This window comes from Carettochelys insculpta, chromosome 14 (genome assembly GCF_033958435.1).
Source record: "Carettochelys insculpta isolate YL-2023 chromosome 14, ASM3395843v1, whole genome shotgun sequence".
In the NCBI taxonomy this organism is placed as follows: domain Eukaryota; kingdom Metazoa; phylum Chordata; order Testudines; family Carettochelyidae; genus Carettochelys; species Carettochelys insculpta.
In genome coordinates this window covers 42,655,536-42,679,955 of record NC_134150.1, presented here as the reverse complement: position 1 = coordinate 42,679,955, position 24,420 = coordinate 42,655,536, and the positions used below count along the sequence as shown (strand labels likewise).

General features: G+C 63.8%; 1 protein-coding gene across 1 annotated transcript; it reads right to left on the bottom strand.

The window, feature by feature from the left end:
* Positions 1–23: 23 nt before the first annotated feature.
* DPEP1 (dipeptidase 1) lies at positions 24–22,708 on the bottom strand. The gene is made up of 10 exons (XM_075008582.1): positions 22,555–22,708; positions 9,397–9,529; positions 8,775–8,907; positions 8,125–8,275; positions 7,863–7,932; positions 5,866–6,042; positions 4,194–4,281; positions 4,041–4,116; positions 3,248–3,383; positions 24–1,389 (listed from the first exon to the last, which is right to left on the bottom strand). Exons 1-10 carry the CDS (start codon positions 22,665–22,667, stop codon positions 1,213–1,215), a joined length of 1,254 nt encoding a protein of 417 aa, XP_074864683.1. The 5' UTR covers positions 22,668–22,708; the 3' UTR covers positions 24–1,212.
* Positions 22,709–24,420: the final 1,712 nt, after the last annotated feature.

Genomic DNA, 24,420 nt, shown 5'->3' with positions numbered 1-24,420 from the left:
AGCTCGTAGAACAGACCGCAGCATAGAGCAGAGAGGGAGCTTTAATTCACACTCCTACAGGTGCAGCCGGGTGGGGCGAGGGCAGGTGGAGTGATGTTGGCTCAGCTGAGGGGCTCCAACCCCTGTGGAAAGCCAGAGGGGTCCAGGCTGCCAGCCGGAGCCGAGCCGAGCTGGGCTGGGCCGTGGCCATATAACCTGGCTTGGCTCCTGCCAGCCTGTGTCTGGCCGGGGCTGTTCAGTTGCGTCCCACACGCGCGCAGCCCCCGTCAGCCCGAGGCGGGCCAGCAGGGCTCTGGGTCGTAACAGCACAACCAGCGTGGTCTCTCTAGCCAGACTGAGAGGCCGACAGCTCACCGGCAGCCAGACTAACGAGCAGCTGCCAGTCACTGGGAACCTACAGGACACACGCTCCTGCTCCAGCTACGTTTCAGGACAGCGGTGTCGCACCAGGCTGGTAAGAAGAAGGCCGCATCCTAATGCCGCCCCCCGTTAGCCAGACCTGGAGATGGGTGAAGAAGACGAGGCAAACAGCATTTCATCCGGCGGGCAACGGCTTAGCCGCAGCTGAGGGTGTGAAATCACCAGTCTCTGACGCTTGTCTTCGCTTTTCTGCTGCTTTGTGTGTAGCCGCTGTCTGGCTGGTAATTGGCTGAGGTGGCGCTTTCATTGCTTACGCTGGGGCCCACAAAGGAGAAGGGCAAGAACAGCCCATGGAGCGGGAAGGAGGAGGAAGGAACGTCTTGCGGAGGACTCGCCCCCCACCCAAGCCCCCCAGGCCCCTGAGGTGCAGCAGCCAGAGAGTGACTTTGGCTGGCCCAGCAGGGAGGGCGCTGCCTGGCCAGGGGTGCTGAGCCGGACGCTGTGTGCCCAGCATGGCTTCTGCCACCTTGGCAATTGTAAATAGAGACTCAGAGTGTTCCTGTGTGAGGCTTTTCCGGCGGCCAGACCCCGCAGAGCCGCAGGGAATTGCGCCCTGCGCCCCGGGACCTGGGTAAGGGCGGGAGCTGAAATGAACAGGGTCATGCCCTGAGCCCTATGGGTTGGGTGAACGTGTCCCCCCCGAGCGTGGAAGGGATGAGAAATGTGTGCGGGGAACAGTGGGGCTCCCCTTCCTGCAGGGAGAGCCCCGGGGGGGGAAGTTGAGTGGCTCACCCAGGCACCCCTCCCCCAGGGGGGCTGGCTGGCGGCGCAGGGGTCTCGGCTGGGGGGGCTCTACAGGAGGCGGGAGAGGAGGAGTGGGAAGAGGAGAGCTGCTGGCAGCATGCTGGGGGCGCTGGCGCTGGCGCTGGCTTGGGCAGGGTACCCGTAGCTGGTCCTGCACTGTCCTTCCAGTGTCTCGTACTCGATCGGCTCATCGTCAGGTGGCTCCTGGGCCAGGCTGTCCCTGACCTGCCCAGGAAAAAAGTCAGACTCTCACAGGCTGCTATGGAGGAGGGACACAGAGCTGGGTGCTCTGCGCTGCGGGTGGTGGTGGGGGGACGCGGAGCTGGAGGTCAGGGCCGGGTCTGCGCCGCGGGTGGGGGGGGGGGACACGGAGCTGGAGGTCAGGGCCGGGTCTGCGCCACGGGTGCGGGGGGACGTGGAGCTGGAGGTCAGGGCCGGGTCTGCGCCGCGGGTGGTGGGGGGGGGGGACACGGAGCTGGAGGTCAGGGCCGGGTCTGCGCCACGGGTGCGGGGGGACGTGGAACTGGAGGTCAGGGCCGGGTCTGCGCTGCGGGTGGTGGTGGGGGACGCGGAGCTGGAGGTCAGGGCCGGGTCTGCGCTGAGGGTGGGGGGGGGGGGGCGGGACATGGAGCTGGAGGTCAGGGCCGGGTCTGCGCTGAGGGTGGGGGGGGGGACGCGGAGCTGGAGGTCAGGGCCGGGTCTGCGCTGAGGGTGGGGGGGGGGACGCGGAGCTGGAGGTCAGGGCCGGGTCTGCGCTGCGGGTGGTGGTGGGGGACGCGGAGCTGGAGGTCAGGGCCGGGTCTGCGCTGCGGGTGGTGGTGGGGGACGCGGAGCTGGAGGTCAGGGCCGGGTCTGCGCTGAGGGTGGGGCGGGGGACGCGGAGTTGGAGGTCAGGGCCGGGTCTGCACTGCGGGTGGTGGTGGGGGACACGGAGCTGGAGGTCAGGGCTGGGTCTGCGCTGAGGGTGGCGGGGGGGGCGGGACATGGAGCTGGAGGTCAGGGCCGGGTCTGCGCCACAGGTGGGGGGTGGGGACACGGAGCTGGAGGTCAGGGCCGGGTCTGCGCCGCGGGGGGTGCGGGGGGGACGTGGAGCTGGAGGTCAGGGCCGGGTCTGCGCTGCGGGTGGTGGTGGGGGACACGGAGCTGGAGGTCAGGGCCGGGTCTGCGCCGCGGGGGGTGCGGGGGGGACGTGGAGCTGGAGGTCAGGGCCAGGTCTGCGCTGCGGGTGGGGGTGGGGGGACGCGGAGCTGGAGGTCAGGGCCGGGTCTGCGCCGCGGGGGGTGCGGGGGGGACGTGGAGCTGGAGGTCAGGGCCGGGTCTGCGCCGCGGGTGGGGGGGGACACGGAGCTGGAGGTCAGGGCCGGGTCTGCGCTGCGGGTGGTGGTGGGGGACACGGAGCTGGAGGTCAGGGCCGGGTCTGCGCCGCGGGGGGTGCGGGGGGGACGTGGAGCTGGAGGTCAGGGCCGGGTCTGCGCCGCGGGTGGGGGGGGACACGGAGCTGGAGGTCAGGGCCGGGTCTGCGCTGCGGGTGGTGGTGGGGGACACGGAGCTGGAGGTCAGGGCCGGGTCTGCGCCGGGGGTGCGGGGGGGACGTGGAGCTGGAGGTCAGGGCCAGGTCTGCGCCGCGGGGGGTGCGGGGGGGACGTGGAGCTGGAGGTCAGGGCCGGGTCTGCGCCGGGGGTGCGGGGGGGACGTGGAGCTGGAGGTCAGGGCCGGGTCTGCGCCGGGGGTGCGGGGGGGGACGTGGAGCTGGAGGTCAGGGCCAGGTCTGCGCCACAGGTGGGGGGTGGGGACACGGAGCTGGAGGTCAGGGCCGAGTCTGCGCCGCGGGGGGTGCGGGACATGGAGCTGGAGGTCAGGGCCGGGTCTGTCCCACAGGACAGGGCCAGGACGAGAGCCGCATGGGGGCTCAGCAGGGCCGGCGTGGGGGAGGGACACAGACCCCTGGGCAGCACTGTTAAGTTGGGGCTGGCCTGCAGGGTGGCTTGTGGAGCTGCCCCCATTGCTGTGGGGCCCAGGCAGGCGTCTGGCCTGCAGTAAGATGGGGCCGGGACTCCCCGTCTGGTCTCCCGCACTCACTCACCTCCTCCGCCACGCGGAAGACACGCAGCAGGTTGGTGGCCAGAGCTGCTTCCACGTCGCTTTCACTCCAGTTCCGCCGCAGGAGCTCTGCGACCAGGGCCGGGTACTTGGAAACGTCCTCCAGCCCCTGGGGCACCCTGGGGGATGGCGGAGAGCTCGGGTGGGGGGTTCCCTGCCTGTGCGGGACAGCTCAGGTTCCCAGGGCCCCCGGTCTTGGGGTGGGGCCGGACCAGGCCGGGCTGCCCCCACTGGTCACCGCTGGCCTTTCGGGGAAGAGGAAGGGCCCAGGCAGAGCCCTACGGGGCCTGGGGGAGGCACGGGGGGCGCTGCCAGGGCTGTAGTACCGCTCCCCTCCCCACCCTGCTCACGCTTCTCCCGGCTCAGAGCTGCGTCTCCCGGCTGGAGCGAGACACTGGTGCCAGCTGCACAGCCCATTGCCCTGCCGGGGAGCCACCGCGGAGGTGCACACAGCAGCAGCCGGGGGCACCCAGAGCCCTTCCCGCGGGAGGGAAGTGAGGGGCCCTGGTACTGAGGAGGGGGAAATGAGGGTTGCCCCGGGCCCCTGGCTGGGGAGGACTGGGGAAGGAGGGGGACGGGCGTGGCCCATGCACTAGAGGGCTGTGGGAGGGCAGGTTCCAGAATCCCCTGGGGTGCACTGGGCGCTGAGCAGTGGGCACTCCCTGTGGCCGATTGCTCTGGTGCGGGGCAGGCTGGCAGTGGAGGCTCCAGCCAAGTGGGGGCTGGGGCTGCCAGGGCCGTGGGGGGACGACGCTCCCGCCCACAGCCCTTCTCACGTGCTCACGCCGTCGTAGTCCCCGCCAAAGCCAACCGCCGTGGCGCCAGCCACCTTCCTGATGTGATCCAGGTGATCTGCGGGGGAGCGCCCGAGGTGAGGGGCCAGGCCCAGGGTGCAGGGCCCCCCCGGCCCTCGGGCCAGCGCCACTCACCTGCCACCTGGGACAGGTTGGCAGCCTCCTTGTTGCAGGACACGTACAAGTTGTAGAAGTTCACCATCACCAGGCCGCCCCGCTCTTTCTGTGGGCAGAGACGCAGGGGGGCCAGCGGTAGCTGCAGGTGGGCGCAGGGCCTCGCCCGGGCCGTGTCCCTGCAGCTCCGGCGCTAACCACAGGCCTGTGGCGCGGCGTCCCCCCAGCCTGGGCAAAGCTTGTCCTGCGGGGGGTCCAAGCAGCCGCCAGCCACGGAAGCGTCGTCCTGCCCTGGCGAGTGTGGCTGGAACTGCCCCGGGCAGGCTCGAGCCGGGCACCGGGGGAGCCTAGTGCGGGTGCCCCTAGAGCCTGAGCTAGAGGCCGGCCAGCACCCAGCGCAGGCGGGATCCGGCACGTCCTCGCTCTCTGTGAAGCGGCCCAGGGAGCACTGCTGGGGACAGTGCCCCACCCCCAGTGTGTGGGTCACAGGGACTCAGCCTCAGACAGGCAGCTCCCGGCTCGGCTGTGGCCTGTGGGGCAGGGCCGTCCCCCGCCCAGCGCAGGAGCACAGGGGAGCTCGTGGGGCTGCCCACCATGTCACCGCGGCTTCCCACTCAGGGCCAGCGCTTCTCCCTGCAGCGAGCCGGTGGCAGCCTGCCCCGGGCGCCGGCAGAGAGCAGATTGGACTCCCAGGGTCCCGCCCCCAGGCTCCTGCCCCAGCCCCTCACCCCCAGCCCTTCTCCCCCAGGCTCCCGCCCCAGCCCCTCGCCCCCAGGATCCTGCCCCAGTCCCTCACCCCCAGGCCCTCGCCCCCAGGCTCCTGCCCCAGCCCCTCACCCCCAGGCTCCCAGCCCCTTGTGCCCAGGATTTTCTCCCGGCCCCTCACCCCCAGCCCTTCTCCCCCAGGCTCCCGCCCCAGCCCCTCACCCCCAGGCCCTCGCCCCCAGGATCTTGCCCCAGGCCCTTAACCCCAGGATCCTGCCCCAGCCCCTCACCCCGAGGTTCCCGCCCCAGTCCCTCGCTCCCAGGCTCCCAGCCCCTTGTGCCCAGGATTTTCTCCCGGCCCCTCACCCCCAGCCCTTCTCCCCCAGGCTCCCGCCCCAGCCCCTCACCCCCAGGCCCTCGCCCCCAGGATCTTGCCCCAGCCCCTCACCCCCAGGCCCTCACCCCCAGGATCCCGCCCCAGCCCCTCACCCCCAGGATCCTGCCCCCGCCCCTCACCCCGAGGCTCCCGCCCCAGTCCCTCGCTCCCAGGCTCCCAGCCCCTTGTGCCCAGGATTTTCTCCCGGCCCCTCACCCCCAGGCTCCCATCCCCGGCCCCTTGCGCCCGGGATTTTCTCCCGGCCCCTCACCCCCAGGCCCTTAACCCCAGGATCCTGCCCCAGCCCCTCACCCCGAGGCTCCCGCCCCAGTCCCTCGCTCCCAGGCTCCCAGCCCCTTGTGCCCAGGATTTTCTCCTGGCCCCTCACCCCCAGGCTCCCATCCCCGGCCCCTTGCGCCCGGGCTCCCCGCAGGCTCTGCTGTACCACGAGGGGCACCTCCTTCCTGACGCCAGCTGGGGCAAGCGGCCGCTGGCCAGTGCGGGTTTCCCCTGCCGCCATCCGGGAGGGGGCTGCTCCGGCCCAAGGGCCGGGCCCTGTCTGTGCGGGTCTCTCCCGGCGCAGGAAGAGCTCGGGGCCTCGCACCCTCTTACCACCGTGCGCAGGAGGTGGTCGGGCACGTTGCGCCGGCTGTTGCAGAGCTCGTAGGCTGACGAGTGGCTGAATATGACAGGGGCTTTGGAGACAGCCAGCACGTCCGTCATCGTCTGCACGGAGACGTGGGCCAGGTCCACCAGCATGCCCAGGCGGTTCATCTCCCAGACCACACGCTGGGGGTCGGAGAGAGGCTCTGAGCGGGCGCACCCTGGCCCCAGCCCGTCTGACCGGTGCCCCGCTGAGACGCGCCCCTGCCCCATGCCAGGGGTCTGAGCCGGGGACCGGCCCTGGAGCGCAGCCGCCAGCCTGGCTAAGGCGGGGGGAGGTACGCAGGCAGGGGAAGGAGCAGCCGCCAGGGTGCCCTGGGAGCTGAGCTCTTGGGTGGCCGCTGACAGCGGAGCCCCCCCAGCTGGCAAAGTGTGCATGGGTGTGTGCGCGCGTGTGTGGGGGTGTATGGGTGGGGGTGTGCGTGCGTGTGTGCGTGTGTGCATGGGTGTGTGCGCACGCGTGTGGGGGTGTATGGGTGAGGGTGTGCGTGCGTGCGTGTGTGTGTGTGTGTATGGGTGTGTATGGGTGGGGGTGTGCATGTGTGTGAGTGTGTGTGTATATAAGTGGGGGGTGTGCATGTGTGTATGAGTGTGTGTGTATATAAGTGGGGGGTGTGCGTGTGTGTGCATGGGTGTGTGTGTATGGTTGTGTGTGTGTCGGTATGGGTGGGGGTGCGTTAGCACATGCACGCGCATGTGTGTCTGTATGGGTGGGAGCTGTGTGTGTGTGTATGGGAGGGGGCTGTGTGTGTATGGGTGGGGGGTGTGCGTTTGCGTGTGTGTGTATGGGTGTGGGGTGTGTGTGTGCATGCGTGTGTGTATGGGTGGGGGGTGCCTTAGCGTGTGTATGGGTGGGGGCTGTGTGTGTGGGGGGTGTGTTTATGAGTGTGTGTGTGTGTGTGTGTGTGTGTATAGGTGGGTGGTGTGCGTGCTTGTGTGTATGGGTGGGGGGGTGTTTGCGTGTGTGTGTGTGTATATAGGTGGGTGGTGTGCGTGCTTGTGTGTATGGGTGGGGGGTGTTTGCGTGTGTGTATGGGTGTGGGGGTGTGTGTGTGTGTGTATGGGTGGGGGGCTGTGTGTGTATGGGTGGGGGTGTGCATTTGCGTGTGTGTATGGGTGGGGGGTGTGTATGGGTGGGGGCTGTGTGTGTATGCATGTGCATGCGTGTGTATGGGTGGGGGTGTGCATTTGCGTGTGTGTGTATGGGTGGGGGCTGTGTGTGTATGCGTGTGCATTGGTGTGTATGGGTGTGGGGGTGCATTTGCGTGTGTGTGTGTGTATGGGTGGGGGGTGTGCGGGCAGGCATGTGTGTATGGGTGGTGCACTTCCGCACATGCTGTGTGTACATAAAATTTCTCCCACCAGGGATGCGAACAATGCAGGACCGTTGTCACCCCCCGGCTCGCGCTCTTCTCTGGGTCCTGGGTGCGTGGGCTGCTCCGGGGGGTGCGCAGTGCAGCCAGGCTGCCGGGCACAGCAGCTGCAGGGCGCTTCAGGACAAGGCTGGTGCATGGAGCTGGGAATGGGGGGCCAGCGCCCGGGCTCCGAACGTCACCCCTGGTGCCAGCGGGGAGCTGGGAGGTGCCGCAGGAGCCGTCAGGCACTGCCGTGGGAGCTGCAGCTGGGTTCTCTGCCCACGGCAAATCCCAGGGGCGGGAGCTGACAGCTGGTTCTCCAGCCCCTGGGGGGGTGGGGGGATGGAGTACCCGGCTCCCCAAGGGGCTGGCAGAAGAGGAGGGTGCGGCGGGGGCAGGAGTTAGCACCTGCTGGGCTGCAGCCTTGGGAACGTGGCCAGGACAGAGCAGCTCACCGGGGCTGTGCCCTGGGACGAGGCGAGAGCAGCCCAGGGATGGGAGCAGCTGTGCCGTTGGCGCCCCCTCCAGCCCAGCTCCCCGCTCTGCCCCACGCATGGGCCCCACCTCCCTAGCCTGGCTGGTCTCACTCACCCTCCCGAAGTCCGACAGGCCGCCGTGGACAGGCTGCTCCTGGTCCGTGTCCACCAGCCAGTTGTCCGCCCTGCGAGCCGAGCACACCCGTCAGGCCGGCTGCCGGTGAGCCCAACCCGGCCCCAGGCCCAGCAGAGCGGCAGGGAGGGCGCTGGCAGCGCGCCGGGCCCTCTCTGGGCACCGGGCTCCCATGTGCTGCTCCACCTGCCAGCCCCACGGGGGGCACAGAAGGCTGCCTGGCGCCCTGGCCCGGGGCCCTTACCAGGGGGTGTTGCAGCTGTGGGTGAGAGTCATGTAGCGCACGCCGAGGCGGTAGAACATCCGCAGGGCCCCCAGGCTGCTGTCGATGGAGTGGCCGCCCTCCACGCCAATCAAGCTGGCCACCTTCTTTGCTCGGAAGGCGTCTTGGATGCCTGCGAGGGCAGCGAGCGCCGCGGGTGTGGGCGTGCCAGGCTGCTGCTGCGAGGTGGCCCTGAGCGCCGGGTGGCCGCCCCAGAGACAGGCAAACGCCACCGGCCCAGCTGAGGGGCTGAGCGCCCGCGCCCGGCAGCGGCTTGCCAGGGGTGGTCACGCCTCGGTGCTCAGAACACGCTGCGTGGGCCCAGGCCACCCTTGTGGGAGACCTCGGAGCTCCCCTGCTCCTGACGGCCGGATGCTTCTGCAGCGTTGCATGGGGGAGCGGCTGCAGCTGCAGAGAGAAGCTGGCCCCAGGCCCACACGCGGCAGGGCACTGCTCCTTCCTGGCCCTCAGGGAGCTACGTTCACCCGGGGGGCTGGCAAGGACCCTGCCCGGCAGGGCACCGGGGTGGACTGGCAGTGGCTGCTGGGCAGGGAGGGCTCATTCTGGGCTCGACGCAGCCTGGGCTGACCTGGCTGCGCTCCTGCCCCCCGGCCCAGGAGCCCCTTGCTCACCTGCGCTGCTGGTGACACAGGTGAAGGCCTCTGGGTACTTGTCGCACATGCGGTGAATGACGTCGATCTGCTCCAGCGTTCGCTTCACCGCGTCCTTGTTCTGGGTGTCGCAGGGCACGTACGCTGCCCAGAACTGAGCCGGCACACGAGGAGGAGTTAAGGAGCCTGGGAGCTGCTCTGCTCCTGTCCCTAGCCACAGCGTGCTGGGGGCGAGTGCAGGCCTGCCTCCGGTCCCCGGCTCGTGGAGCGCCCGGGGTGGGACGGGGCGGCTCGCGCAAGCAGCCAGGATGGAGGAAAGAGGCCGAGAGCTGTGGGTCCCACCCTGCCAGGGCGCTGGGCTGGGGAGCCTGAGCAGAGGTGAAGGGAACGTGGCCGTGCTGGGGCAGCACAGACGGGCGGTGGGTGACAGAGGCCGGCTCCCTCCGGTGCCAGGAAACCAGAGCCTGCTCAGCCCAGAGCTGTGGGGGGCTTTCCAGGGCACTTGCCCGTCACGGGTGTGGGACGAGGCAGGAGTTCAGAGGCCCTGCTGTGCGCCTGCCCCGGGGCCTGTTCCATGGGCCACTGCCCGGAGAGGGCCGTGGCCGTGGCTGAGTGGGCCGTGCCGGCGGGCCCTGCCGCCTACCTGTCCTCCCACGTGCCCGCGCTGCAGCTTGGGGATGTTGGTGTGGGTGTCGTTCAGCAGGGTGAGGTTTGCCCCCGCCTCGCTCAGTCTGTTGTTAAACTTTTTCAGCAGCTGCCAGGGCAGATCGTTGTGGCTGGGAAAGGAAGAGGGCAGTGAGGGAGCCTGGGTGCCACACGCTGAGCCCTGTCCCCACACACACGGGGCAGAGGGGCCCAGGCGGTGAGATGAGCCCTCAGCCCAGGGCCGGGCTGCACACGGACGGATTGGCACCAGGTGGGTAACTACCCAGAACACTACGTGGCTGGTGTGTGGGGCAGATACCCCCCAGCTGGGCAGTGCCCTGTGCTTGCCAGGGGCCAGGTCCTGGCCATTGCACCAGGTCACCCCCGGCACAGACCAGGTAATGGTTTAAAGGGGTTTACTCCGCTGCCGGGACAGGCCCAGGCACGCGCCTCTAAGCACTTTTACCAGGGTAGCTGCGGCCACGCTTGGCCTTGCACCGGGACAGGTGCAGCAACGCGACCGGCGTTACGCGGGCAGGGTGGGGAGCGCTGTCGCAGCCTGGGGGATCCCCGCTCCTGCTCCTTCCCCTGCACCCAGCCCCCTGCTTGCACCAGCTCTGCAGGACTCAGGGCCACCTTCCGCGTGCGTGCGAGGCACTGCTCACGCCCAACACTGCAGCCAGCAGCAGCCAGTGCTGGGAACAGGCCAACCCCGCCTGAGCTCCGCCGACCCAGCAGCCCGCCTTGGTTCCTGTTGCACAAATTTCAGAGCAAGCAGGGGCTCGGCCCACCCATGCGCTCGCCTCCCAGTTCTGTGCACGCAGGGAGGTCCCTCTCCACACTGCATGGCCGCGGCAGGGTGCCAGCTGGCTGGGGCACACCCCAGCTCCTCCAAGCCTGCTCTGCACAGCAGCGGGAGCAGCAATCCCAGGCCCAGTGCCTGGAGCCACCTGGCCCTACTGCAGCCGGCACGGCCAGAGCCAGAGCCCAAGCCCCTGACCACACACACCTTAGTCTGGGAGCGGCTGCGTGCTCAGGGCTGGCACCAGCTGCCCAGTTTGTGCCCTTCCTCTGCTGAGCTGCCCCGGCTCAGCTCCCAGCTGGCAAGTGCCTGGAACCTGCCTGTCCTTAGAGGCACCTCCTGCCTGGGGCAGGGCTATCGCTGGCCCCCTGCCCTGCGCTCTGCATGTGAGGGGGCCCCAGGAGCCAGCAGGCTGCTGCTTCTGTCTCCGCCCTATGCTGCCCGCCTGGCCAGAGCCGGGCAGGAGGCCCAGCAGCACAGCTGAGGCTGTGTACCAGGGTAACAAATTAAATAATGTTTTTTCTACAACCATATTGAGTGGCCTGAGGCCTTCCTCTGCAGCCAGAAGGAAGAGCTGAAAAACAAAGTCACAGGCTCACATTCCCTCTCAATCTCATGGCAGGCGTGTCACCCCCAGCTGGTCGAAGGAGACCCTGGCCTGCCAGCACCCACGGTCACCTGCCAAAGAAAGCAGATCACCAGGGGCAAAGAAAACTCAGTGAGCAGCATTTCGTCTGGTGGGAAATGGCTTCCCAATAGCTGAGGTTGTGGCGTCTTCCTTCTGTGATGATTGGTCTCACTTTCCTACTCCTTAAAACAATAGTATATAGACTAGCTCGGCTCCCTCTCTGTTACTTTCCTGCTCCTTGTCTGTCTGATCGCTCTCTGGTTTGCAATGGTTCCTGCCTGCTGTAGAATGAATTCTGCCAGGTGTAAATCAACTAAGGCAGTGAGGGATGACTGGTGAGGTCATTGGGTTACAGTCGGTTACGATTGCTTCGTAACATTATACTACAATAATTGCTCAGGGTAGAGCTCAGCAGGACTCAAGTTTCACCACTTCAACTGGGGTCCCGGAAGGAAACCAGCAGGAAGAGAAAAGGAAAAGGAACAGCAGGAAGAAGAAAAGACCTGGGAGAAGAACTCACCTCCAAGACGCGGGCTAAGACCAGCACTGCCAGGACCCCTCTGCATGACCGCAAGGTGCAGCAGGTGGCTTCCCAAGAGAGCGATTTTGTGTGGCCCGCAGGGGGAATCTGCCCACCTCTCTCGGGGTGGGGCGCGTGGCACTGAGCGCTCAGCGTGTGTTCTGGTTGCTTGGGAATTGCCAGCGGATAGAGAGCAAGAACATTACTGATTCAGAGGGGCAGCCGCGTTAGTCTGTACCTTAAAACTACAAGAAGATATTTTGGAGCTTAAGCTTTGCAGATGCAGCTGACCAAGTGGGTCTTTGCCCACGAAAGCTCATGCCCCAAAATATCTGTCAGTCTACAAGGTGCCGCAGGACTTCTTCTTGTATTACTGTGCAAGGCTTTTCCAGGGGCACAGCTCCTGCAGGAAGTTACACCCTGAGCCCCAGGAACTGGGCACAGGTGCGTGTGTCCCTGGCGTGTGGAAGGGGCGAAGCAATCTGTGCAGGTAACAGCTGGTTAACTCTTGCAGCTCCTTCTCCATCCCCACTAGGTGGCTGTCTCTTCCCAGGGTCTGGTCATTGAAGCTGGAATTCCCCTAGCAAACCAGCCTGCTGCCCTGCCCAGTGAGGGGCTCGGCCAGGGGAAGGGCTGCCCCTCATGGGCACTCTTTAGCCAAGGCTGGATGGCAATTTCTACAGCTACGCCCCAGGCCAGCCCAAGGCAACAGGGCCGAGCCAGGAGGCTCGCAGGGCTGCAGTAGGCAAGTCAGGATGGCTTCTGGCTTTGATTGTGCCCAGTCCACTGCAGCATGGATAGGTGCAAGGCCCTACGCTCTGGCAGGCGCTGGCGACTGGCCAAGGATCAGAGCCCAGGGGCCGTGGGCTCCCAGCCCTCTTTGCAGAAGTGCTTGCGGGGAGCAGCTGGCAGGGGGCCTTCACCAAGAAGCTGTTAAGGAGGTGGGTGGCTTGAAGGAGGCTGGTCTGGGCTGCAGGCAGAGCAGCGTCTGGTCCCCTGGAGCTCAGTGAGGCAGGGGCTGCAGGAGGGATGGTGCTGGCGGCGGCAGGCAGCGGGAGGTGACGCTTTCACCGCCAATGAGCAAGATGGGTTGGTTGCACCCTGCGAGGTGCTGCTGCAGGGTGAGGAAGACAAGCCTGGCCCCAGCGGACGGAACAGCCGGACCCCTCCTGTGCCTGGTGGGAGGTGGCCCACCCTGAGGCCAGGTCACATGCTGGGCCCTTTCCAGCTCTGGCGACCCGGGGCGTCTCATTTCTTGGCTTGGGCTCCTGGAGCTGGAATTGTCTCCGTCTCTCCTGGGCTCTGCCAGCCACACGTGCTCCTCAGGAGCTGGACAGGGCGCTAGGCTGCCCATGCTTCATCCCCTGCTTTGGGTGGGAGCTCTGGGCACATCCTCACGGGGACGGGGCGGCACGCCGGCCATGGCTGGGGTAGGTCTGGGCACTCTCATGCCAGTGGCTCTGCTTGCCTTTGGTTGTGTGCTGCCCCTGCCAGCCCCAGGGAGCCGTCGGGGTGGAGTGCGTGTTTGCTGTGCTCGCAGGGCATGTTCGCTGCAGGGGGAGGCGGTCCCAGGAGGGGAATGCTCTTTCTGGGAGCTGTTGCTTTTGGGCAGCAGGCAAAAGAGACCAAGGGAGGCAATACCTCCCCAGGTCTTAGGGCTTAACCTCTCCCCTCCTCCTACTGCTGCTCTGATGGCTCCTGAAGGCTCCCCCCACACACACAGGCTGCCGTAGCTTGCAGTCCAGCGACGCTACCTCTGAAGCGGCTCTGTTAACTTAAAAGAGAAAAGGCTTCCAGCTCGAGACCTGTTAGCATAACCTGAACCCATGAAAGGGCCATTAAGTGGCAATCAAGCTATTTAACAGACATGGGCCATCTGTGAATTTACTGACAAAGGCAATTGTGTATTACTGCTTCTACAGGATCTTAGTGTAACTCCCCATAGGGGGGCTCGAATCTGGGACCTCTGGCACTTCTACAGCTGGAGCTAAAGGCCAGTTGGCTCCTAGTGCAGGCTGCAGTGGACACTCATTCCTGCTCTGTGACGTGGTCTAGGTACCACAACGTGGGACAGTTAACCACACCTAAGTGTGTGGGTTACCTAAGTGTAACATTTGCTTTTGATGTTTTGTTAGTTTGTTGCTGAAGTTTATAAAAGCGCATCACTATAAAGTCCTTGCGCGATTTTTGGCTGCTTTAGCTTCAAGTGCTCGGCCCTCCAGGCACACCGTTTTTTAAATAAGTTTTACAAACGACCCCAACGTCTCTAAAATGCACATTTTAGTTATTCTAGTGCAAACATTTGCTTCCAAAGTCCACCTGTTCTTTCCTCTCCGTCCTGCCTCTCCTTTCACTCCCCAGTGGAGAGACCTCTCAAGAGGACAACATTCCTTCACTTCCGGATAGCTGGGGAAATGAGTTTACCTGTCTTTGCTTCTATTTGATGAACTCGTTTTAAGGAAATCCTCCACCAGAATCAGCCCCTCACTAAAATAGACAACCCGTTGCTGTGCCTGTAATCTCTGGAAACAGTTTAAACACACATATCTGGTGACATTTCAGAAATATGTCTAGTGTTATGGAGCTCATGCAAAATAAATGATTGTTCCCGTTTTCTAAAAGCAAAGAACTTAGTCATGAGTGTCCTGAACCGCTCTGACTGACTAATTTAAACCAGTGCTTCCCAAACGTCAAACATTCGCGTACCTCTTTCGGGCTCCTGGCCTTATCGCTGTACATGCCTCTCCCGGTGACGTCCCAGTGCCTAGCTCCGGATTTTCCGTCATTTATTTTCTGCCACATATCCCTTGCAAGCCTCATGTGGCACTGGTTGTATGCAGATCACACTTTGGGAAACACCGGTTTAAAAGAATGTCTTTATTTCAGGGTGTCCTGAAGGAATGCCTGTAAAGGGTTAAAGCCAGAGGGAGGGGGTCCTCTTTTGGCAAACAGCCAGGTAAGCCAAGGGGAGAGAAAATCGTTTTGAATGGAAACAATTTTAGGCTGAGAGTGTCTGTTGTGTGGCTGATGCAGAGCCAGAACGACCCAGATGATTGATCCTGTAGACGGAGTAAGGCACATCTGCTTTTGTCAGTAAATTCAGGGCTGCACATGCCTGTTAAGTGGCTTAATTGCCACTTAATGACCTCCTAAGGCCCCTTCCAGCCCTAGGATTTTACGATCCTCAACAGGCTTAGTGGGTCCAGTAAATATCTGGCCCCGTCATTAGCAGAGCAGAGATAGGTAAGTAGACAGGATCTGGTTGTGTTTAGTTTACATTTGGTGTGGAGTGTCTCAGGCTGGTTGATAATTCCGAGCTGAGCTGCCCTGTCTAACCCGAGTCCCAGGGAAGTCCTTCTCTGTGCTCTAATCCCTTTGTGCTTTTTTCCAGTGGCTTTTGTTATTCTCAGCAACCAGATATGCTGCTTTACTTCCTTGGTATTGTTCATGTTTTGTGTTGATCGCTGTGTCCAAGAGGAGTGTCTATGTGTGTGCACGCCCAGACCAAGTCACTCTCCCATTACGGATGAATTCCTCCTCTTTGTTTCCCAGTCTCTCCTAAGGGAGTGGGGAGGCTTGGGCTCCCTGACGGGCGGATAGCCCAGTGCGTCCTCCTGGGCTTTTAGGGGGTTTTCTCACTTGGTGGGGGCGGCACCTCCCAGGGTCTGGGAATTGGTGCCCCCAGGGAGCTTTTCAAGCAGAGCCTATAAAGGCGAGGGATTTTTAAGGCTTTGGCAGGGCCCCACTTTCTGCACTCCGTGTGGCTGAGTGGGGAGCAGCCCCCACACAGCGTGATTGCAGGGAGGACTCCCATAGCACCTTACAGACTTGCAGATTTATTAGCGCATAAGCCTCTGGGGCACTAGCCGGAGGATTACTGTAGGAGGGCTCGGAAGAGTTCACCTACAAAATCGCTTCGGAAATCCTGGTTGAGAAAGTGCAAAACGGAGCAGAGCTGCCTCCAGCGTTCTGTGCGATTTCCTGTGGGGCTCGGCAGGCCCAGCCGAGTGGCCCTTGCTACACATAAATCTGACCAACCTCAGAGTCCATCACAAACCCTGCAGCTTCCGGTTTTGTTCCCAGATGCTGCACTGTGGGCAGTGTCTTCTGCACGGCCTGCCCCGTGTGCAAGCAGGCTCGACTCTTTTCAGAAGGACATTTTGGAAGAGCTTTTTCCCCCAGACGTTAGCTGCCTTCGGGCTCGGGTCTGGCTGGAGGGGTGAGCAGAGCGTGCTAGGGGAGAGAGGAGGGAGATGGGGGGAAGGCCTGGGCAGAGCAGGGAAGGCTGGGGAGCTCACCTCCCCAAGCAGCAGCTTCACTCACCACCCATGAGGTAGCTCTTGCTGAGCGGTAGCTGGGGGTGTGTGAAATCCTGGCCCCAGGGAAGCCCGGGGGTGGCTTGGTGACATCAGGAGGCACCCATGGGGAAGTATCCAGCTGGGGCAGGAGGGCTGGACTCCCCACGCCCAGTGCATCACAGAGGGAGGGTGATGCTGTCTCTGCAGCTCTCCTAGGGGTGAAGGGAGATCACGGCGCCTGGCGTGCACAAGGCCCCTCGAGCTTTCCCCATGGCATTGTGTTAGCCAGGCTGAAACTCCAGCGGGGCGCCGTCTGGGCCGGGCCGTGCGTCACTTGGAGGCGCTCGGTCTCAGCAGGAACATGTGACGCTCCAGGGGCTGCCTGGGGTTTCACCGACAGCTGCTCCGGCTGGCTCTTTCCCAGCTCGGGCAGGAGGTCTCCAGAGGATTCCCGCCAGTGTGAGATCCTCAGCTCGCTCCAGGCCCTGGGGATCCCATCTTGGGTGTTGATGTCCCAGCTGTGCAGACTGACAGGGCTGGCCCGAGGTCACCCCCCTGCCACGCTGCTTTCGCACGGCTCATTGTGTCTCCTTGCTCGGAGCGTGGCCAGGCAGCGAGGGGGAACATCGGGGCATGGTGCCAAACAGCGAGCAGTGCATATTGGGGCTGTCCCTAGGGAATGGTGTCCGCTGCTCACCGCGTGGATTTCTGGAGGGCCGGGGGGTCCCTCTCATTCCCTCCCTGCAGCAAGCTCAGCTTCCCTGCTAGGAGCTGGGCGGAACCGACAGCCTGCGAGGGCGAGGTCCTGGCACAGAGCCCCCACCCCCACCCCCACCTGCTGGGGCGGGAAGCTGTGGTCCACGAAACATTTCCTGCCAGCCTGCCTGGATCTCTGTGCCAGCGGCAGCTGCTGTGTGATGGGAGCTGGCTGTGGCCACAGTTGTTTGGGCTGTTTATATGCCCAGCGGGTGGAGGTGGCACTTTGTGGGATGTGCCCGTGTCTCAGCTGCCAGACGCCAGGCTCGTGCTTCCCAGGGTCTGGCTGGGTCTCCCTCCACCCTCTCTGCTTGCCCACCTTTCACTGCCTGAGCCCAGCCAGCAGCGATCCTTCATTTTGGCCATCCAGGTGCAGAATAAATTTTATGTGCACCAAGGTGCGTGCGGATGGGCACCACCAGTAGAAACCCCGGCGGTCGGCTGCGAGTGCTCTGCTAAGCACCTGAGTGGAACGTGCTTCTCTTCTGGGTGGCTGCCCCAGCGCTCAGCTGACAGGGCACCCTGGCTGGACACAGCGTTCCTGGAGGGTTCAGTGCATGATGTGCTTTTAAGATTAACCTTTAATTCCTAGAGCCAGCAGGTCCATCCTTTGCCGCGGTCCAGGGCTACGAACTGGTGGGATTTCCTAGCACCATGCTTAAGGGCACGGCACTGACTCTCTCCTGGCCGGAGCGCAGGCAGACACAGGCAGGAGTGCATCACCCTAGGGGAGAGCACGCCGCCCTGGCATGGGAAGGGGTCCCCCCAGGGGCAGCTCGGCAGTGTTGTGCAGCAGCCAGGAAGTAGCTGTGCCAGCCCCTGTGTGCAGCCAGACCCCAGCCCCTGCTCAGTGCACGAGGGAGCCCAGGCCAATGCCAAGTGCACCGTTCTGCCCCAGGGATCGCAGGCACTCTGCTCATTGCCCCAAGCACAGCCAGAGCAGCCCAGACGTTAGTGCCTGAAATCTCGGCCGGCCAGAGTCTCCCCACTCCCTGGAGCCAGAGGGAAACTCCCCGGGGCGGCTGCAGGAGTTCTGAGTATTTCCTTCCTTGGAAAGCTGGCGAGGGAAGGCAGCAGGGTTCCAAGAGTGGATGGGAAACCCCGCCGGGAACTCCACAGGCCACGAATGCAGCACTCTGCTGCTGGGGGAGCCATGGGCAGGTGGAAGGGTGCCATGCGGCAGCTGCTGTTTGCCAGTGGCCTTCTCCTGGCTGGGCCGTGGAGGGCGGCTGGCTGCTGGCCAGGGCCCCTGCACGGTCCCTCTCTGGCCCTTTCTCCAGCGCCCTTGGCAGCACCAGCTCACCTGGAGCGGAGTGTAAGTCACGCACCGCCTGCCTGGGGGGCTCCGGCTCGTCTCCTGGCACCCACACCTCACGGAGAGAGATGGTCGAGGCGGCGCTACAGCCCGAGCTGAGGCCCACGTGGCTTTTAGCTCCTTCACAGAGCTTCAGAGGCCCCAGGCGCGGTCCTGCTGGCTGCCAGCCGGGCCCTGTGGATGTGAAGTCAGCTGCCCCGCTCTGCGCCCCTTGGGGGCCGGCTCCCTGTGCTCCCCAGCCTCCTGCTGGCCGTGAGCTAGCGAGCGTGTGTGCCAGCACAGCTCAGCTGTGGCCCTGCGGGGCAGCGGGGGCATTGCTGGCTGGTGGGGATGGTCCATACCGGCAGCCTGCCCTGCTGTGTCATGCCCTGTGCTGCCCCCTTGTCTGCAGGCTTAGCTCCTCCATGACCCTGGCTGCGGTGGGCTCTGGGGATGGTCTCTCCCCACGTCATGGTCGCAGTCACGCTGCCCTCAGCTGTGCGGCATCGGGCTGCTGACGCTGTGGCCGCCAGCGCCGTGAATTTAAGGAAGTGCCATGCCGCCGTGGGACGCAAGGTGTGTGCGTGACTGCAGGGGCCTCTTCCCCTTTCCGTCCGCTGGCTGCTCTCCCTCCCGCGTCACACAGCCTCCGGCAGCCCCTCGGCGCTGTCCCCCTGCGCAGGACGGGGGAAGGCTGCGGCCGCGCTCTTTCGAAAGCAGCTCTTCTGCAAGCGCTCCGGCAAAAGCAGCTTTCACCAGCGCCTGCCCACACGCAGCGCTGTGTCGCCAGAGACCCTGCCAGGGCTCGCAAAATCCGGTGCCGTGGGGCCCACTCTGTCCAGCAAAGGGCCAGCAGAGCGTCTCCGCAAGCTTCTCTTCGAAAGGAGGCGCTTCCGCGGCCGGGAGCGCCGGAGGGCTGCCCGGAGAAGAGCCGCCGTCTTTCCATTCCGGGCCGAAAGAGCACGTGGAGCGTGGCCGCTGCGCGTGCTCTTGCGGAAAAGGGCCGGCGTTTCCTAACGACCGCGCTAGCCCAGACGCGGCTGAAAGGTTCAGCCTGGGGCCCCAGCATGCGAGGGGGAACCTACCCCCTTTCTGAGTAGCAGGGGGGGGGGCAGGGCCAGCCCCTGCTTTCTGGTGTAACTGGGGAGAGGGTGCAGAAGGGCCAAGGGCCCTGGCCCTGAGTCCAGGGGGAGCGAGAGGGGCAGGTGTCTCAGCATGGGGGGTCCCCAGGCCCTGCCCCCACCCACAGGCAGAGGTGACTCTCAGCAGGGAGAAGAGAAGGTTGGTTAGGCTGTAGCTACGTCTTTGTTTTAACTCTTTTCTCTTTGGAGTTTTTAAATATTGTATCAAGTCATTTTATGTGTCTCATATTCAGCCCCGTTCGATAGAAATGTCGTTCTAGGTAAGGTACGAAAAACCTCTCTCTACTCTCAAAACAAAAAAGTGGTCAAGTAGCACTTTAAAGACTAACAAAATAATTTATTAGGTGAGTTTTTGTGGGACAGACCCACCGGCTCACCTAATAAATTATTTTGTTAGTCTTTAAAGTACTACTTGACTGCTTTTTGTTTTGAGAGTATTTAGACTAGCAGGGCTCCCTCTCTGTTACCTCTCTGTACCCTTTGTGTTTGGATGGCTTAGTTGATTGCCCTGTTGAATCAATGAGGTGTGAATGGAAGGCTGAGAGACCAACACCTCCAGGTACTTGCAAAGATTGGAGAAGGTACGTCCAAGACCAAGACCTGCGAAGCGGGCCCACTGAAAGAAGATTGAACGTATGGGGAGGCCTTGGGAGTCACCTGCAAGTGCCACCTTTGGAAGCATCACCCAGAAGAAAGTGCTAAATGCATATTCATCAGATTGCGCTTCCAGGTTATGCAAATGCTTGAGCCGGCTAACTGGTGTCAACCTGCATGCGAGAGAGGATGCTATAATGGAAGGCGTCTTGCACAGGGGCGCCGGGTTTGTCTTGTCAGCACTGCAGCGCCGATCCGGATGGGCAGAAGCCCGGCTCCACCCCGTCCCCATCTAACTCACCTGGCCAGTGCAGTTCGGGGGAGCAACTATCGGTCACAGCAACAAGACAGTAACAGACAGGGAGCCGTGCTAGTCTATATACTATCAAAAGGGGTGTGTGTGTGTGTGTGTGTGTGTGTGTGTGTGTGTGTGTGTATATATATATAGATGTGAGTATAAGTAATATAGCATATGCACGTGATAAGTGTTGATTGCTATGTGTGTATTACCAATAAACGTGACGTTTTGCCTTTTCCCCTGAGAAGCTCCCCTGCAGGACTTTTCAGTACAACCACGCGACAGGGATACAGCGTAGAACAGACTTGTCAGCACAGGAACCAGAAGCCGTCAGGACAATCCAGCTGGGGGAGAGGGGCCCAGAGGGGTCCCCAAGCCGGGCCCTGGTCCTCCTTCCTCCCCCTCCAGCCAGCCCAGACTGCCCCACTCACCAGCCCAGTTCCAATTCCAACCCGCCAGGCCCCTCCTCTGCCTCTGTCCTGTGTCCCCGGGAAGAAAGGGGTCACCTGGTTGCCTGGGTTACAAAGCATTGAGTACATGTGACAAGTCATCACATGGAAACGCCCATCTCCAACCATGCCCTGATGCTGTGCCTGGGGAAATGGAGGGACCACCCCACCCCCGCAGTGTCACTACAGGACAGTAGGAAACACATGTAACCTAACCAGGGGGACCAAATCCTCACCCCCCGACCTCATCACAGCAGCGCGATGGCCCAGTTCAGCAGCCCTGTGCCTGGCAAAGCCTGGGGTGAAGAGCGTCACCCCGGAAAGGAGCTGAGGAGGGCTCACCCTGCGTCCGGCCCCAGGGGTGCTGGACACTGGCAGCAGGGTGCCCGGGCTCACCGGGACTGCACCTGGCTGTGCCCACTGCAGGCTCTGCGCCAGCCCTGCCACCAGCCCAACTCCACAGCACTGACACACACGGTGTGGTGCCCCACGCGGGCGGCTCCGCTGGAGGGGCAGGGCAGGCCTTGGGGGCCATGGCCAGGCTTGCGGGCAGTGACCGAGCTGGGGGAGGGCACCACCAATGGACTGGCAGGAGCTGGGGTGGCACGGGTCACTGGCAGAGCGATGGGGAGGCCCAGCCATGTCCCCAGCCCCCCACAGTGACCCCCTGGGGTGCCGGCCTTCACCCTGCCTTGAATCTGGCCAGCCCCCACATCCGACCCAGGCGTCCCCTTTGACCAGGCACCCCAGGGTGGCCCTAGTGCAGCTCACCGTTCTCAGCACCTCGATGCCAGGAACCGCAGCACCTGCTGCCTCGTCGGACACTCCCGCCCCTCCCGCCACCCCCGTCTGCCTCGCCCCAGCTGGCTTTGTCCCCCGGGTGCTGGCAGCGCCATGGGCAGAGCTCCAGAGCGTGCAATCTCTGTAGTGCCAGTGGGGAGGAGGGAAATATAGAAACACCGCTGGGTGGCGGTGACCTTCTGGAGCACCCAGACGTGACTGGCAAAGCCTTGCTGCAGCCACTGCCCTGGGTTTGCACCAGCCCTGCGCCCAGAGGACCGAGTGAGGCGTCGTGCACCTGTGTTGTTTTATACGTGGCGTTACCAGCGCTGCCTCCGGGCTGGGCTACACCCCCCAGCGCGATTCCAGCCCAGCTGGCTGGAATCTGATAAAACCTTTCCTCTGCCAGGCAGGGCTTCTTTCGCAACAGGTTGCCACGCCTTGTGTTGTGGGCTCCCAGAAACCAGCCCAGAGCCACTACCCACAACTCCCATTAGAAAACAACACAGACACATGAGCTGTATCAACACATTCAGGAAATCGCCCGCTTTCGACAGACGCTGGCTGGGAACGGGGTTTGGCGCAGACCCCGGGCAGTGGTTGCAACGAGGTTCCGCACAATCCTCTTCAGACCCAGTAATGTCACACACACGCTGGGGGAGGCAGGGCCTCTGGGGCAGGCCAATTCCCAGGGCATTGCCCAGCTGAGAGGGGCAGCCCCAGGGCATCTCCGCAGCCAAACCCCAAGGCTGGTGAGATGACTCAGAGCTGGGAGTTTCACCTCTGGCTCTGCGACAGCCCCCTAGTTCTGTGCCGGTTGTGGAGTGACAGCACTGGCCGCAGGGGCTCTCTCAGTGGCTTCCTGGCCTTGTGGTTTCTGCCCCAGCTGGGCACAGCTGCACCCCTGGGTTGCCATGTGCCAGCAGGGCTGGGTTTCCCCCTGGTGATTGCTCAGCTGTTGGCAGTGGTGGTGCCTGCCTGCTACTACGTGTGAATGGCCCCAGCCCTGGGGTGTACCAGAAACCCCAGCATTCCCCAGGGGTCCCTCAGCAAGTCCCTGTGGAGTTCTGAGCCATGGGGCTGCCCTGAGGCTGAGGTGTGCTGGGAAAGCCAGGCAGGACTTTCATGGCTGGGGCTTTCTCACGGAACTGAGAATCCCTGAGTGAGTAGGAAACTTTCCCACTGAAGGAAGCTGGTGCACCCAGCCTGCCACAAAACATGGGCAGCATCCAGGGGACCCCACTCTGCCTTGGCTGGAAGCGCTCCTGGGGGGCCGGCTGCTCTATCTGGGGCGCAGCAGGTGGCAGACGGGCTGCCCAGCCAGGGAGGGCTTCTTGTGCCCAGGAGGGATGCCTGAACGCTACTACTGCCTGGTTCGGGGCTGCCACATGCTCAGGCTGGGCTGGGCTGGGCTGGGCTGGGCTGGGCCCACACACCATACCACTCACCCAGCTTGAGGCAAAAGCATTTGTACCTCCCCTCCCACCCCCGCCCCACCCTGCAGCGAGCTCAGTGCACGGGGGCACAGCCTGTTCCCGGGGGGGGAGTTTCCCACTGTGCTGAGGGGGGCGCAGGAGTCGCCGGGCGGTACTTACCCATCTATTACAGGGGTCTGGTTCATGATTCGCTCTGCCTCTGCCTGGTACAGGTCTGCCCAGCAGAACGGGAGCAAGGCGAAGAGCAGGTAGCCGCCCAGCACTGGCTTCATGGTGCCCAGGCAGTGCAGGAGACAGCCTCGCCCGACGCCAAGCGCATGAAGATGCCCCTTTGCTCGGCAGTCACGCTCCTTGGAGTCTGGTCCCGGGCACGCCCCTGGGATTGCCAGCCCGGAGCTGCCCTCCTAGCTGGGGAGCAGCCCAGAGTCAATAAATAACCACGTTGGGTGAGAAAGCGAGCCCGGGCCCTTGGCTGCCTGTACCTTAGCCTGGCCACGCAGGAGTCCTGATCACTCTCTCGCACTCCATCTTGCCATACATGGCCCTGCAGCTTGGTGCCCAGCCAGCTCCAGAACAGCCTGCACAAGCCACAGCTGCCAGCGCCATCCCGCACAGGCCATGTCTCTGCTCGGCGCTGGGGCAGCGACATGCCCGTCTGGCTCACGCCAAGTGGGCGTGACAGGCATACACGAACCCACGGCCGTGGGAGCGCAGTGCAGGAGCCACTGCCCCTCCGCCAAGGCTGCGGCAGAGCCTCGGTCCCTCTCTGTGGGTGGGCGTGGTGTCGCTCCCTGGGGCAGTGAACCACACCTGGGGGTGGGGGCTGCACAAGGACCCCAGCAGGGAGTGTGGCTGCGTGGACCGGCTGCCCTGAGCCTGTCCCATGGGGCTGTGCTCGGGGCAGACGGCCCACGCTGCGGTGGTCACAGCTCCATGCGCCACTGCCACATCCCCCTCAGTGCTGGCCGAGGCGGGTCGCTGCTCGGGTGAGGGCCTTCCAGCCGAGGGGCCTGCTCAGCTGGGACCGAGGGGGACTGGGAGTGGCTCATTTGCCAGGCAGCTAGAAGGGAGCTGGGCACAGCTGGGCTGCAGACCTGGCTGTGTGCTCCAGGCCAGGCCAGCTGGCTGCCCCTTCTCAGACCCTCCTTCCTGGAGCCGCAGCCGGGGAGGGAAAGAGCCCTTGGACCAGGTGACTGGTGGGGTGAAGCCCTGAACATCAGCTGGGCAGGGCCAGCTCCCCTGGGTGCACATGTTCCAGGCCCAGCTCCGGGTGGCCACGTCAGTCTCAGGACCAGCTTTAACAGGGCCAACTTCCACTGGTGAGTGAGAGCTGCATCGAGCTCTTCTGGCTGATGTGCTGGGTGGCCTTCCAGCCATGCTCAGGGCCTGGACTTCCCCAGTGAGCTTGGTGGCTTGGGGAACTCGGCGAGGCAGAGGTGATGTCGGAGGGCTTCCTCTTCGAGTGAGTCCAGGTTCCCGACGTCACTGGGCTGCTAATAGCACGTAGGGGGGCTCCCATGCTCAGGATCTGAAGCCCCGGGGCTGCCCAGGCTTTGCAGGGCGGTTGGGTTTTCTGGTTCATGCAGAGAACTTCCCCCTTGGCCTGTTTCCCTGCTGGGGACCCAGGGCAGGGCAGGGCAGGGCAGGTGCCCTCCTCAGCTAATGGCCTGTCCTGGTGCCAGAGCCCGCTTGTCAGCTGTGTCACCAGCTGGGGTGCGCTTCGCAGACACGGGTCTAAAGCGCAGCATGTCGCTAGAGGAGATCGCAGGGTGATGAGTGCAGGGGGCAGCCTGAGCGTGAAAGCAAATTCCTCCCCTCCTGTCCCCTCCGGGGGGCCTTGCCCAGCGGGAGAACCTGCTGCCGGCTCACCCCAGCAGCCAGCTGGTTCCCGGCGAGAACCCCCTGGTGGAGCAAGGCTTAACCGAGCCACACAGCGTGGCCAGCAAGGGGCAGGCGCCAGGGAGAATGGGGGAGATTCTGGCCTGGCCTTGCTCAAAGCTCTTTTGTTGCTGCTTTGGACTGGCG

What these genes read in the sequence shown, in the direction of transcription:
- DPEP1 (XM_075008582.1), bottom strand. Translation starts at nt 22,667, where the DNA reads ATGAAGCCAGTGCTGGGCGGCTACCTGCTCTTCGCCTTGCTCCCGTTC. An exon ending in GCGGGCACGTGGGAGGACAG is followed by an intron (nt 8,908 to 9,396) that starts GTAGGCGGCAGG and finishes GTGCCGGCTCAG; the next exon opens with TTCTGGGCAGCGTACGTGCC. An exon ending in ACCACCTCCTGCGCACGGTG is followed by an intron (nt 4,282 to 5,865) that starts GTAAGAGGGTGC and finishes CTCTGCCCACAG; the next exon opens with AAAGAGCGGGGCGGCCTGGT.